The sequence below is a fragment of the Prinia subflava genome, chromosome 3 (genome assembly GCF_021018805.1).
Source record: "Prinia subflava isolate CZ2003 ecotype Zambia chromosome 3, Cam_Psub_1.2, whole genome shotgun sequence".
Taxonomy (NCBI): domain Eukaryota; kingdom Metazoa; phylum Chordata; class Aves; order Passeriformes; family Cisticolidae; genus Prinia; species Prinia subflava.
In genome coordinates, this window is record NC_086249.1 from 32,082,075 (window position 1) to 32,097,905 (window position 15,831).

The 15,831-nt window shown below is 40.4% G+C and overlaps 1 protein-coding gene across 4 annotated transcripts in view; it reads right to left on the bottom strand.

Annotated features, from left to right (window-relative positions):
• The window catches only part of PDGFD (platelet derived growth factor D), a 140,975-nt gene that overhangs the window by 39,183 nt on the left and 85,961 nt on the right, over nucleotides 1–15,831 (bottom strand). For 2 of the 4 annotated variants that reach the window (XM_063394568.1, XM_063394567.1), the window contains exons 3-4: nucleotides 15,097–15,277; nucleotides 14,396–14,437 (exon numbers count right to left, since the gene is read on the bottom strand). In XM_063394568.1, the coding sequence (XP_063250638.1) occupies nucleotides 14,396–14,437; nucleotides 15,097–15,277 (223 nt within the window). The remainder of the gene's footprint in view (nucleotides 1–14,395; nucleotides 14,438–15,096; nucleotides 15,278–15,831) is intronic. The other 2 variants (XM_063394570.1, XM_063394569.1) reach the window with 1 other exon arrangement.

Consider the following 15,831-nt stretch of genomic DNA (forward strand, 5'->3'; position numbering starts at 1 on the left):
AGCCTGGATGGAACAAAGATAAAAAACCATGACATTTACCTGAAATGTGACCCAGTGGCACAGCATGGAGGGTGACTTACGCCTGTACACACAGAGGTCTTCCCCAGGGGATAAAGAGATGCGTCCCCATACCAAGGGGACAGCCACTACCACAAATCACCACCGAGGGGATACCACATCAACACAACCACCTCCTACCAGGGCACCATGGGCACAGGTAGGGCCTCTCCTCATTGGCAGGCAGGTGTGAGAATTTGCATATCTTCACCACCTTCCCATGGGTGCAGAACAAGGTTATGCTCAGAAAAAAAGTGACATTTGTGGGTGCAAGCAGCTCTTCTGGAAACTGAAGATGGGTATTCTCAAGCCAACAGGCACAGTTAGGTTTCATCTACATGGGTGTGACATCAGTATCAATAAAAATTGCAGGAAGTAGCTACACAGCCCATCTAAGGAGATGCCAAGGTGACACCAAACCCCTGCCATGCTGGTCTGTGCAGACCAGGCTTTCAGCTGCCCACTTCCACCAGCAATGCAGGCTGACGAGGAGAAAACATTGGGGAGGGCTCTCACATACTGGCAAAAAGACTTTGCTCTGTAGTATAAGAACTCTGAATCTGTCCTGAACACCAGACACCATTTTTAAAGCACCACACCCCCAGACTGTTTAGTTCCCACTGCTGTTTTTTAGCACAGCCCTCCTGGCCACCCATCTTTGTCCAGGAGGACTAGACATGGGCTGCATGAGCAGTAGGCCTGCACCCATGCAATAGTCCCGGTTTCAGCAGCTGGTATTACAACCATTGTCTCTGCTTTTAATCTATTCCTGAATGCACCTGGAAAATGCACCTGAACCAGCACGGAGCTAGCACTGTCAGCACACAAAGTTGCTGCTAAGGTGGGAAAACTGAGTGTTTATTTTCACATATTTCAGATGGAGATAAATTATGCGTATAGGGAGCAGAGTGTCCTATTTTCTGCTGCCTTACATTATCTTCTCTGAGTTGGTTTTTTTGCTCTCTCTTCAGAGCTTAATAATGCCAATTTTTTTGTATAAACTCATGCATATGCAAAAAGAAGTGGAAGGCCTGAATCACAACATGACTGATACATTCAGGTTCTTTTCTAACCATCAGCATAAGATTAGCACACAAGGCCTTATGTACACCACGCCTGCTTATAGGAGAGGCAGCTCAGAGATAATACATGTAAGTACAGTGCACATTTTGAAATAGGATCTCATTTCTAGTCAGGCTAGAAAAAGTTCCATCTCATCTGTAACAAACAGCAATTGCTTTGTGCTTGGTTTAGGTTCCCACATTAACACAGTATCCCAAATTTCTTGTAGAAAAAGCAGTTTTCAGCAGCCTGTTTCTATCACTAGGGGCCTCTTCAGCATGCAACACAAACCACACAGAGCACTCAGACTACCTGTACTCATGATGCCCAGGTTACTTTTCAAAATTCATAAAAGATTTTTTTTGTTTCAAGTTTATTGGCCAGACCTTGGTGTGAGATAAATTTTTGAAATCCCAAGATGAGTTTTTTTACCCTGCACTACAGCAACGGAAAAATTAGCCCTATACTTTCTAAGCTGTTTTCTCAAGTTTCAGGGGTTTTTTGTTATTGTTCTTTCCTCAAAGATAAAAGTCTTTTTCAAACTTACCCATAAGTCTGCAAACATTGAATCCCAGGGCTCACAAATGCCATTAACTGTGTCGTTCACAGTATTGTCAGGAGTGACAAGAAAATGAAAGAAAAGATGATCTCTATGTCAGAACTTCTGGGCTACATTTATGTTAAGCAGTAAAATGAGGTAGAGATTGATCAGATACGGTGTGAATCACGTCTACAGACACAACTATTACCCTGTAAAACAGAGTGGCCACAACAAACTGCACATTGGAAACAGCCTGGGGCCTGTGCTAGCTCCAAACTAGCCATGCAAAAATGTGATGTGTGCAAACAGCCTTGTGCCTATGCCTTGACTCACTTACATCCCATGGAAAAGTCTCTGCTGGCAATTCTGGATACACAGACTTCCTTATTTGAGGGTCCTGATCATTGCATTCAGGCTTCATTTATATGGTTGATGGCTGGACAACAATGGTGCCAAGAATCGGGAACAGACAACGAGACAACATAGTGCCTGATTCCTACAGTCTGAGGAGAAGTTTATTACTGTTTTTCACAAAACATGACCTAAGGAATACATCAAGACACAAATATTGATTGAAAGGAAGCATTTTTATAGCAGTCAAGATCAGAAGTATTATTAAAAAAAAGAAAAGGCTTCTAGGCTTCTTCAGGTTAGGAGGGACCTGGAAAATAAGTTTTGTCTGCCACAAAACACCATTTTTGTACAATTAAGCTACATTCCTGAAAAAAACTATTAAAATGAAAAAACCCTCTGTTGTTACAGGTCACAGAAAAATTGGACGTTATTTGATTCTGCTGAAAATTATCTAAAAACAAGACACCCTACTTCCACAAACCTAAAAGCTATTTTTAGCTTTCAGTGCCACAGATGAGTTGTAAAATGTGACCTTATGTTGTTACAGGCTCAGACCTTCTCTAATTAAGCTCTGACTAGTTATCAAACTAACAATTGAGGAAAACAACAGATTTTTCCTGTATTACAAGAGATAGGGGGTGGTTTTTTTTTGTTTGTTTGTTTGTTTTGTTTTTTTTTGCATGCTGTGTATGCTCAAAATCAGTTAACAGGGAGAGAAATCTGTAGGTTGAAAAACACAGACAGGATTGCAGGCAAAGAACGATGGCAACACCCCAAGCCCTGGGCTAGAGGAGGCGTTCGGTTCAGTAGCACAAAGCTCAGCAACATGCAGGGGGTTATTTTATGCAACAGTGCCATTTAGGCAAAAATTTTCAACCAAGAATTATCCTATCAAGTCTAAAAATGACAGGAACCCTGCAACTAATAAAAGATGTGCTCGTAAATATACATGTGTAAGGGCAAACCAAAAACCCTCTGCCATGTCTGTCACCTATTGTGAAGACATGCATGGACTTTATCGAATGGTCTGGGCAAAACCAAAGGTTGTAAATTTAATAAAGACGTATGCATACAAAACACAAGTCAGATTTACACAGTGCCATGACTGTCTTTGGAAATGTGTGCAGTGTGAAGGTTATTGAAGCCAGAACCACTGTGCTGAGCAAACAGCAGCAGCCTGTGAGCAAACCAGCTTCCCCAGCAGGGAGGAAGGACCTTATCTGATGACCTGTGTCTGGGGCTACAGAGTCAGAACCAAACTAAGAATTGTTAAAAGGAAGTGTGGAGATCCCAAGAGCTCCAATCATCATGTCACCTAAGCAGGAAGGGGTTGGGGTGAGAACAAGCAACAAACCTTCTCACACCGACCAGACCAGTGGCTCAGTGTGATTTTTGTTCTTTCACCTCCCTGGTTTGGCATGCGGGATTGTTGTTCTCTATTTTGTATGCATACAATTTCTTACACTAGAGAGGACCCAGGTAAATCTGTCAGGCACAGGAAAAGTGAGCATCCACATAAAACAGCTTGGCAGACAAACCCCTTTGTTTGCCACTCTTGGTCTGGCCACGCAGCCCACCCTGCTGGCACAGTGTCCCAGACTGGATGCTGGAACATCACCACCTGCTTCTGTACTGTCTTTTAGAAGTTAATTTTGTGGCATTTTACAATTGATGGGGCTATCTTAGAGGTGGGAAGGTCTCAGGTTGTGAGAAGTTGTTAGGGCAGTGGTGGAGCTTGGCCTGGAAGCCAGCACCCTCCCTGAGGTCATGATGCTGCATCCAAACTCATGGAAAATGGAACTGCAGGCACAACCATCTTCACTGAGGACATGCAAAAATCACTAACAGTATCATAACCCAACACCAGGAAAGTTTGCTGGGGAAAGGCACAACCTAATGTGTTCTTAAGTTACATGTTGAATGAAGGAGGAGCCTAGGAAACATGGGAACCCAAAGATGGACTGAACTGACAAAAGAAAACCCATTAAAGGACACATTCCCAGTGTTAGGTCAGACAAGCTGGCAATTGTCATACAGACCTGTCTAAGCAGGGTAACCTGGCAGGTGACACTGATGCCAAAATGATTTTTGACAACAACATCACCCATAACACAGCTCTGGTGATGCCTGAACCACCAGACTCAGTAGCAATCACTACCATAGAGACACTGTAAAAAGTTAGAAAAATCTGGGGCAGCTCTGATAAGAACGCCAAAAACTCTGAGGGGATTAAATAGACTGATCTTTTGGACAAGATTAAAAGCTAAATACGGACAGCATTGCTTGACTAAGCAAAAAGCAAAGAAGTGTGAAAGCACACTGCAAATATCTAACGGAGATATACACCCACAACAAAAAGAACAGACTTCTTTACCATAAATCAAGAAGGAATATAATTGCAGGAAATGGTATGGCATTAAAAAAAAAAAAAAGAAATTAAAACTTACTATGAAAGAAAATATGTCTTTGTAACAGTGTAACATTTATTAATCCATGGTTAAATGTTCTGTATGTACTTGTCATATTTAAAAATCATACTAGATGACCAAGCAATGAATTTACAATACAGAAAATTCCTGTCCTGAAGGAAAGTTGATTGAATCACTTCACATCAGAATTCTAGGTTTGTCTGCATTAGACATTGCTGGGGGGGGGGGGGGAGGGGCCCAAGGGGGAAGCCTAAATTTAGATTCAGTAATCTTAAAACAATCAGCATCATCTGATCCAGAGATGTAAGTCATTTACAGCAGTTACAGCTGTTGCAACAAACAAGGCAAAGATTTATTATGTAAGCAATTAAACACCCATTATACACAATGCATTGTGTTCCCTGGCTTGCCAAGAATGACAAAAACACATTGAACAGTGCTAAGGTTGAAACAGACCCTGCAACCCAAACTCGGCTAGAACTGTGCAAGAGCAGGATTGTGCTGCCAGGCTTTGCAAGGTGCTGACACACAGTCAAATAAACCTTACTGGAGGAGTACAAAACATGAAGTTGTGCCTCGGAGCCCCTTTCGACACAAGGCTGTGAAGACACGCAATCCTTGTTTTGATTTAAAAGACAACTTGCAACCAACACCTGCTGTGATGGATTTTCACAAGTTCCTCAGTGCAGTTGGAGGTCTAGCATGTTTCAATGCACCATACCACTTTTGGTATTTGCTTCTGACAGACTTCCAGAGGAACCAGACTGACTTCCTACTCTTCTCCAACACAGTTGGTACTCTTAAATTAAGCTGTGCACCTTTGTCTTTTGTAGAAAATCTAGAGCACAGGCTGCTCAGGAACAGGGCCTGGGAAGAACAGGCCATTTCCTCTTCCCTTGTGGCCACAGTAGCAGGTCAGACTAGTGTTGCCACACTGAAGAACCAGAAGGAGTCAGTTAACACCTCTTTGCAGCATTGCAATAGAATGTGCAATTAAACTTTTTACAGAATCAAGCATGGCACCCCTCTTCTCCCAACAAATCTGCCATTTTAACTAAATTTTTAGAAAACGCCCTCCAGATTTACCAAACCAAAATAAGTTCTTCATATGTTACGATCATTTCACTTGCCAACATTCTTCAAATGTTGCTGAAGTTGAAGTAAAGGACAAAATGTGGATTTACAGAGACAGCATTACATCCTCAAGTCAACAGTCTAAAATAGTTCTGCTTTTCAATCCAACAGCTAATGTGATCGACAGTTTAATGAGTGCTGTTGAAAAAGTTTGACGGTGTAAACGCACCTCATGTTCACGCATACTGATGTGCTGTTTAGGGTTAACAGGGGAGAATGGTTGGATTTAACCCTCCTCTTTCGTGCAGATACAAAAGAGGATCACAAGTCTACCAGCAGCACTGATTGTGTGTTCATGGCAGGCTCAGTTCTCTACTGCATTTCCCGTCTCTCCTTCTGGTGTCTTCTTAATGGTCAACTCCAAGCAGACAAATCAGCTATGGGGCCTTTGCCTTCTAACAGAAACTGAATTCAAGCTGTGACTGGTCTGTCTCTCATACAGTGTCAAAACACCAGGTCCAAGCTACTTACATTTTCTCTTTGTTTGTACAGACATGGGAAGCAAAGTCAGGGAACAGGGTGGTCTTTGCCTTCTGCCAGGTTATGCTCATTGTGGCACATAAAATGTACCCCTCCATTTCATGCACTACCATTTTTGGTGTTGGATCCATCCTAACTTTCTGCTACCTACACATATTTAATGTTAATTAAAAATATTGCTTTATAGATACCATAAGAAAGCTTTCCAACACACCTGGTAAGTAGAATTATGGATTTGAACACTGGCAAGATCTAAAAGAAGTTTGAAGTATTACATATTTTTTAAAACTGACTGATTTACTCAGAGTAGTTTTAATAAAAATACCTTGAATATCTTCCATCCATTTCCTAACCAAAATTCATTCTAAAGATTTCTAGATTACTAGGGATCATTTATTTGTTTCTCTAATTAAACAACTACATAAGATTTTTCCAAGTTTGGGAATGGGTTTAATTTCTTACTTGTCTAATTGAACAATTTTGCCACAACCAGTATTACAAACTCTGGCTCACTAAAAGTCTACTTTTCATGTACTCTGTATTTTTTTTAACAGAGATTGCTTGACTGCAACTGACATTTACAGAACAGGAAAAATATTATCTTTCATATTGAATTTTTTAATGTATCCAGATATGACTAAAATGTGACTATGAACCAGGAAGCAATATGGGCATGCTGGTTTCAGCTAGGGTAGAGTTAATTTCTTCTCAGTAGCTGTTACAGTGCTGATTCAGAAAGAGAATGGTGTTGATAACAGACAGATTTAGGTTTCTGCTAAGTCATGTTTATCCTAAGTCAAGAACTCTTTTTTCTCTCCTAGTCTCATGCTTTTCCAAAGGCATGCAAAAGAAACTGGGAAGGAGCTGGGACAGCTGATGCAAACTCACCAGAGGGGATATTCCACACCACAGAACATCACTTTTTCTTTACTGTTTGTTATCATCATTATTCAGTAATAATGATATTTTACTTTCTTTTCAATTACTAAACTGTTCCTGTTTCAACATACAAGTTTTAATTCCATCCTCCTCCCCATTCCACCAGGGTGGCAGGGTGGAGAGAGGAGGGCGGTGAGTGAGCGGCTGTGTGGTGCCTGATTTCCACCTAGGCTTAAACCACAACAGCATGAAAGCTAACAGGACAGACAATTTACTATGACTCTTCACACATGCCCTCACTTAGACAAATACAGGGGCAACACAATGGCCAGCTGCTATGATATGCTGGCTCCCTTTCTTCAATTAAAATACTGAAGTCACTATTCCGCCAGTATTACACACTTCCCAACAATGGCAACACTCCTGTGGCTCTTATCTGCTATTCTTACATGCTATGATCTCATGTTAACATGAATGTGTGCTTCTTGGAATTTGCATTTTCCCATTTGCTTCTGCTGTATTTTGCAAGAAATCATACTGAACGAGGATTTTGAGAGTCTGATCATTTTTGTCTAACATGGGTAAGTAACACTCTTTTACTGCACATGATGATCTTTTCCTGTTGGTGTCTTTTGTACCTCCAACTTATCTTGGAAGAGGGGAAATTTCCTCTGGGTCACTAATTTCCTCAGAAATTCTTTAACAGGTAAGTTATGACTGTGGGAAATGCAGTCCCTCAAAATCTAAAGCTGTCCTAAATCAACAGTGTTTCTAAGTCTTGTTAGAATCAATTGAGACAGGATTGTAAAATAACACACTTGTGTTTGTACAGTCCTTTGAAGGTGCAAAGCACTGCATTTCCTTGTCCTTGGCCACCACCATGAGTTTAGTGACTTCTCATCCAGTGTATAGCACATGTCTGGGGTTAAGATGTAGCATTTTCAGCAGGAATTGGACATTAATAGGACTACTGCTATATTAAGACAGATCAATGACAACATCCTGCAAAGATGCCACACTTTAACTGAGCTGTCAACAAATCAAGGACAGAGAATAGCAAATGGCCATTTCTCCCTCATGCTGTTCAAACAGCAAAACTACTCGGCACACATACTTGCAGCTGAGAAAACACAGGCATAAAGGTCTATTTTCCTTTCTGATTAAAACAATTGTTTTGTCAGTTGAAGTCTGACAGCTTCCAGGAGCTTCCGTGTGTGTATATGGTCCCACTGCTTCTGGTTTTGCTATCTTCTGTGCAAGGTCTTTATTTTCCTGGCCATAACTCAATTCCTCATTCATGTTCCCAGTCGACTCTTTTCACTTTTGAAATATATTCAAACTCAGTCCTCAAGTTCACAGTCAGGTTTTCCAAAAGAGGCTGATCTAGTGAAATGGTCTTAGTTCTGTCTTGCTTTCTACCTAATTCATGGCTGCCCTCTCTCCTTTTCTGGACACAGTCTTTCTTTCAGTAAGTCCACTTCCTCTTTAAAATCTCCCATTCATTTTCCTCTTTTCCTTCCTAACCATGCCACCATGACTCTTCTGGGTTATGCAAATCCTTCCTTCCCTTCATTACCTTGTTAAAAATGTTTCCTTACTGCCATTCACCCTCTTGAGTCCAAGTGAAACTGCATTCACGTGACTGTAATGAACAAGTGACATGTGGATACCTTCCTAGTAAAGAGGGAAGAATCCTCCTTTCATGGTTTATTCACCAAGTTTGATACAGTTAGTCACAGCCTCTCTGCTGTTCAGTTTTGTAATCTTTCCTTTTGTTTTCAAGAATATTTGCTTGTCTGGGGCTTCACCTACCTCTGCCACCATGGCATTTTGGTGTTTCTGCTGCCTCCTCTCTCTCTCTGGACTTGACTCTTCTACTATGTGTGTTTGCCTTACCCACAAAAACCTTTATTTCTGAACTTGGACTATATTTAACTGTCCTCCTTTGTCTTTGATGCTGCCACTGTTTCACTGCCATTCCTGGGTGATCCTGTAGCAGTCCTTCCCTCTAGTACTTGTATCATCCTCTAATGCCAAGCTGGTAGGTGATTCCTCTTCTCCCTGAAATCTCTGAATTTTGAATAGCTTTTAAAATTAATATACAAAACAGAGAGACTCCTAATGAAGTTTAAATTTTAGAGAGTCGCATAGCAGAAGGAATGGGACCAATCTTGGTGTCTGAGACAAGAGTAAACATGGAAGGGGCATCAGACCTTCAGAAAACCTGCCAAGAGAAGGACTATGTTAGGACCACAGTCCAGGGAACACTGGGGGACAACGCAGTCTGGGACAGGTTTGGCTGCTCTGGGTGCAGCCCCAGGCTCACTGTGACTCATGCTGCATTCAGCTTGTGCATCTCAGACTTGAAAACCTGCAAGTTTTCCCACCCAGGAGGAAAAGAGATTGGCTGGACAATACTTAGGATTCAGTCAGTAAAGGTTTAAGGTTTTGGAGGGTGTGACAGGATGCTGAAGGCAGAAAAAGCTCTTGGTTTGATGCAAATGAATCTTTTAATTAGAATCTTTGGCTGTCCCTGGAGCAGCCAATGCTGCCTGTGAAACTGAGCATCCAGGCATGTCTTCTGAATCCAAGAATACCCTCTCCTTATTGCCAAGCTATCTGACTCCTGCTTTTGCTTTGTTTTTTTTGTATCCTTCACTATCTTTTGTTCTGCTCTGAGTGCTGGGAGAACCAGACTGTGCATGCCTACCACACTACTTTGTTTTTCTACCATGACACCTTCCTTTCCTCATCAAACCTTGCTGAAGGACAGGTTAGGTCATGTGAATTAAGCAGCAGGTTGAGGACTGCTGGATTCTAAGGAACCCTTATTAAATGTAAAGCATTCCTCCTCCCCATATAAAATTACTCTGAGACACTCCATGTCTTAAGATGCACTGAAAAGTAATATCTCTTTTCAATGTGCTGTCATCCTATGTTGCTGTTTAAAAATTTCAGCATCTTCAAAAGTAAAAAAAAAAAAAAAATGTGCATAGATAATCTCTTAAATTCCCTGCTTATGTGGAGTTGGAGAAGTAATGTTAAAGACTTTAAGCAAGTCTTATCTAATTAGAACCTAGGACTTAATTACTTCTCTCCTGAAAGATGAGCCTCTGGTGGATAATTTTATGAGAAGTATGCCTTGAGCAAAACACAGAAAATAGTTTTCTGTCAGAACTCAAGAAAATAGAAGTTTCATCATACAGATTTTTACATGTTTTGCACATGGGTTGCATTATAAAAAAATCTTTGCTGTCCAGCATAGACAAGCAATCAAAACTGAAACCAGAGAAAGTAGCAGAACTGATGAAAGGTTGATGAATTATCAAGTTCTTCTTTCTTCATTGTGAACTTTTATTTCATGTTCAACCACTTTATTAACCAATACATGCCACTCTACCCCATTCCTTTCCTTTTGTATTCCCAGCATTTACTGGGATTCCTTCAGTGGATGATCTAATAGCAGGGAAGGTATGGATGCACCATTATCACTCCTGTTGTCACATGAGATACATTACATGGAGTTTCAGGCAGAATATTTTGTCCTGCATACAGAAATGAATTATCTATCCATTCTGTGAAAGAAGTGACAAGCTAAACCAGAAGTACAGCAGCAGACTCATGCAGCTTCCACACTGGCTTCAGCTTAGCATTAATCATTCCTTATGATCTTTATGAATCTGTATTCCCACTGGTGAGTCTTTTTGTGATCATATTAACTCTTAAGGGCATTTATTTATTGACTTATTTAAAAAACCCTTAAGCAGAAAAGTGTAGTCAAATACAGGGAACCAGTCATTTAATTCAGAGTGATAGCAGTGAGTGCAAGTATCGGGATCAGGTTCTTATTTTTCCCATTTTCATTTTCTGATTGCTCTTCCAATTTTGTTTGTTCTCCTCTGAGCTTAATAGGCAAGCATTAAACTGTTTAAGTCTAGAATTTGAGCAAACTTTGACTAGTCAATATTCTTTGCATGGGAAAGTAATTGAATTTTATCGTGGTGTCTTACCCCTGTTTGTGACTAATGCTCTCTTTTTGATCATAGGAGCGCTGACCTATATACAGGGTGTTTAGCAGAAAGCTACTCCCTGTAAAATTCCAAACATGGATCCAAACTTAAAGTTCCTCCCTCCTCCATTCCATTAGTTTTTTATGGCTCTCTCATCCATAAAACTTCATTTTTAAACAAGCCAAAATTACTTAGGATTTAACACATTGATACATATTTTGATGCATAAGCTTATCTTGGGACAAAAGCTCTTACGTTCTCCTGTTTAATCCCACATGTCCACATGTATATGCGTAGGTATGTAAAAAGACATATATGTAGTCTTACATCTTTATATATATGCATGTTTATACAACTAGATATACATATGTTCCTAGTTTTTTGGTAGCCTTTGTTTCCAATAATGATTTTAGTCAAAGTTCCAAAGTATGTATTTCATTTAGGATTAACCAAACGATTAGTAAGGCGATAGGAATGTATTGTTATAAATGTATAACAAATATGTGCCTTTTACAATAACCTTAAAATAATATTTGTAATTAGCAAATGGACTCCAACATTTTCCAGCTGTCTCATTAAAATGAAATTAGATGCAGAGTTGAGAATTTTTATTCCAAACATTCACCTTCATTGTTGAAACATGTTCCTGAATGAGTTCCTAGACTATTTCACTAAGTGTGCATGCAAATGAAGTTATAAAACATGGGATCCATCTTGTTAACATTCCTTTCCAGGAATGAAAGAACTTCAGAAGGAAACACCGAAAGAACTTCAGAAGGGAAAAGGGGATTATATAAATTTATCTTCCTCTGCTTCATGGATTTCTACACTGTTGTGAATAATTACATCCTTAGAGTAAAAAAAATAATGTAACAATCCCCCTCAAACAAATAAACAAACAAAATGATCATCAAATCAAAATACAAACAAACAAACACCCCCACCACCACCCTAGAACACCTCAGTGCCTTCTATAATACAATTTAATATTTCTAAGGCAACTTAGTCAAGAAAAGCATTTAAATTTTGAGAAATAATGGCTTTAAGGGAGGAATTTCAAACAAATTTGCAATCAAATGAGGCTCATGCCTAATAGCTGTCTAGGTCTTGCTCCAGACCATTTTTGCTCTAGATCTGTGAAGCTTAAAGAAAAAGGCAGTTTTTAAAGAGGTTCAAGGGATGCAATTCTCTATGTGGATACCCAGACTAAGCCACCAAACTGCACAGCTACGACAGGGGGCTTTGAATGTGAAGGGTCAAGTGTAGAGGTCAGCCTCTAGCTGTGCACACCTACCTCCTCCTGCAACCAGCACAGAGCAGGAGGGACTTTTTCCAGAGAGGTTAGGACACTTTTGACTCTTGGGCAGGCAACTTGAGTTTAGCAGTGGGAAGTGGGACACACTCAACTCACTAGGAAACTCCTGGAGTCAGGTCCATCCTGGAGCTCCCAGTCCAGGGAGTGCTATAACTTTGTGAGGGAAGAGCAGATCTGGGGCAGGCAGCAGCATGCTGGACGAGTCCCAGGCCTTCAAGACCACCATCACTCTGCTCCCCCTCCAGCCTTCTGAGACCCTCAGACCCACAGAGGGAGAGCAGAGGTAGAGGTGCCAAGACACAGAGGATGAGGGAAGAGGAGGAGGAAGAAGGTGGAGGGAGACAGCCTTGGCAAGCAGAAGTTGCTAAATGCTGTAATTAGATGGTCAGACTTTATTTCACAGATTTTTCTCCCCTGCCCCTTGTCGCTTATATTATATTGGGACAGTTCAATATTCACATGTATCTGTACAGTTTTCAACCTTATACTGTTAAAGACCATCCTTGTATCTTTTTGGTCTGATTTTCCAGAATCAGTCTGAGCTCTAATCCCATCGAGCCCTTTCATCCTACATGGGATGTTTACTTTCTGTACCTTGTTTCACAAGGGCAAAGTGGTACAATTTATATCTTCTCTAGAAAAATAATCCCCTTTTGTTTCTCCAAATGGTACTGAAATATGAAGTTAACAGGAAAATACAAGTATACAAAGAGAGTGAAGGACGTTTCTGCTCTGTGGTGCCTTATTTGTGCCTCATGTAGAGTGCTGATGTAAATAAAAGCTCCATCTTCATCAAATGTACTGAAATTCACTGATTTCCTTGAAGATTTATAAATGAGAGGCCAAAGAGTCAGGCTGCAAGGCTGCTTGGCTGCGTGAGTAACTGTGAGAAATTCACTCAGTCATTCTGGCATGATGCGCAGAAGATGGAGCTGATCAATAAATTCCAAATCAGTTGCTTTATTTTCTCTGGAAAATTATCAGAGTCTGGTATACAAATAAACAACTGCCATGCAGATCCAAACTCCAAACATGAGAAAAAGCAAGGGGATGAAGAGATTTGCACATATCTTGTGCACTATGTGAAAGGCGCCAGGAGTAGCCCTTTGTTAGAGAAGGCTACAAAGAGAAGGAAAAAAGGCAATGGGTCCTTAATTTCATCTCATGCAAAATACCATATGTTTTTGCATGCTTCATTAATGCTCCGTGGTTTACAGACTAGAAACATGCAGCCAGTCCAACCTTCAGGGGTCAGCAGTGCTCAGCATATCTGTGAACTGCGCTCTAGGCGAGGGGGGGATGTGGAACAAGGGCTGACTCTGCTCAGTATTAATCCTGCAGTTATAGGTTGGACAGTTCAAGATCTGAAAACCAGCTAAGTACAAATCACCCCCCAACTCAGAAATGCCACCAATCACCTGTACAGGGCTCTTCTCTGAAATACAGTAGTATTTCATTCAGAAGGTGCACTTAGAGATTATCCTCGTAAACAGATTTGCTAGATTGCAAATTCTCTGTTTACTCATAGTTTTGAAATGAGATAAATACAGTAGTCTTTTTGGAGCTTTCTACTCTAGAGTAGTCCTGTGTCTTAAGAGTGATAACATTAATTTTTGGAAAGCCTAATACTATCAGACTATCTGTATATTCTCTGGACTAAAACTTGCTAAATGCAGGAGTTTCTGTGGCTGTGCTGAAATACAAACAGTATAAAAAAAGGCTGCTGCTTCACTCCCATTTTTATGCCCAGTGGTCTTTCATAAACTGTTCTGCCTGAATTTGAGTTTTAGTAGATTATCTTCAAATTAGAGTTCAGGATGTACTTACAATTTAATGCCTTACTCCACTATAAGCCTAACAATTTAGATGCAAGGGAGCAAAATCTTTATAGCTTTGCTCTGTCTTGACAATGTGCTGTTTATGGACTCTTTTTAGCATACACAGGCATACATGCATGCAAAGCCAAGAGGTGGAAGTGGAATGACTCAAACAATGAATCTTTCCTGTTTCAACATTATTGCTATTCCAGGTTTTCTTATTCTTGTTAAAGGACAGTGGATTGAATAAAAAAGGGAATAAGAATTGTGATGGAAAAGAAGATATAATGATGATAGTATAATAAATGATTGCTTACCATTTCCTGAGTGTTTGCAAAATCTGCCTCTTTCGAGCTACACTGTACCAAAAGCATTATAATATTAATCAGAGCAATACAAAGGAATACATATGTGCATCACAATCTATTTAAGAGTACTGAGCATTCCTGCTCCCTAAAAACAAAACCAAAATAAAAACAAAAAAGGAGCCTTTCATCTCATTGAAACAGTACATGATACACTACTAATGCTTCTGCATATACAGAGGCATGCTGACATCTGATTAAAAATACAGTATGAGCCTTAGTACACTGTCTTGCATGCAGATTTTTATTGCATACAGAATAAACTATTCTTTATATGAGAATCACAGCCATAGCCCCTCAAGGTATTTTTATTTGACCTCGAATGAACATGAAAAAGGGATTCACAGAGCAGCCATTTCCTTGCTATTTCTGCAGCATCTTTCAAAGCAGTGGCAGTGCAGCTTTAGCATAGAAAGTGTTAGTGCTTCTGAAATATGTTATTAGAGTAAATCTTGAACTGAACTTGACTTGATTTTATATTTAATGACAGGATGTCAAAAATACCTTGATCTGCATTAATGCAGTTGCTGGAATAAAATTACTTCCAGCCATTTAGTGTTTTGATCCCACGGTTAGCTACACCATCCAGTCTTCAAAAACTGATGCTCTTTTACACTGCAAGCTCTTACCCCTGTTACCCCTAGGATACTTACCACAAGAGAGTAACATATCTTGAATCCAGGTTTAGCCACAAAGTAGTCATCGGATTTGAAGGTTATCTTTATGTGATTTGTTCTTGATGTTATTCTTGGAGGTACTTCCTTGTGTCCACACCACCGTCCTCGAATAACTGTGCTGGTCTCTGATACATCTTCCACTTCCACAAAGTCGTACCTGAAAAAAGTACGAAGAATCAGTTTTTGCTGACTCTGGTTACAGACAGTGCTTGCAAATTGACAGGAGCACAGCTGGAGACACAAAGACAACTATCCCCTGTTCTCCACTCCAAAACATCAGAGTAAATATTACAAATGGTGGACAAGTTAGTGTGCCTCAAAATACACTAAGCTGCAAGCTACTGCCTGAGTGCTCAAATGACTGATTTCTGTGCTCCTGGAACATGACAGTATTTGCTACCACGTTAAAATACAAATAAAAGGCACTTGCATGTGCTTAGTATACAGTAAGCATAAGCATTGCATTTCATGTGGTGGGTAAATAATTTAGAGACCTGATAAAATACTATTTAAGGCAGGCTGCCCAACCTGAGCAGCTGCAAGCACTTGTGCACTTTTTGGTGGTTGCCCAACTCCCTGCAGCAGCAGCAGCAGCCACAGGCTGCTGTGTCAGTCAGAGGGCTAGAGAGGGACATCCACTGTGCCAGGAGCAAAGGGAGATGCTGGAGGGACACAGGGCAGTGCATGCTACTGAAAGGTGCTTTTTAGGGC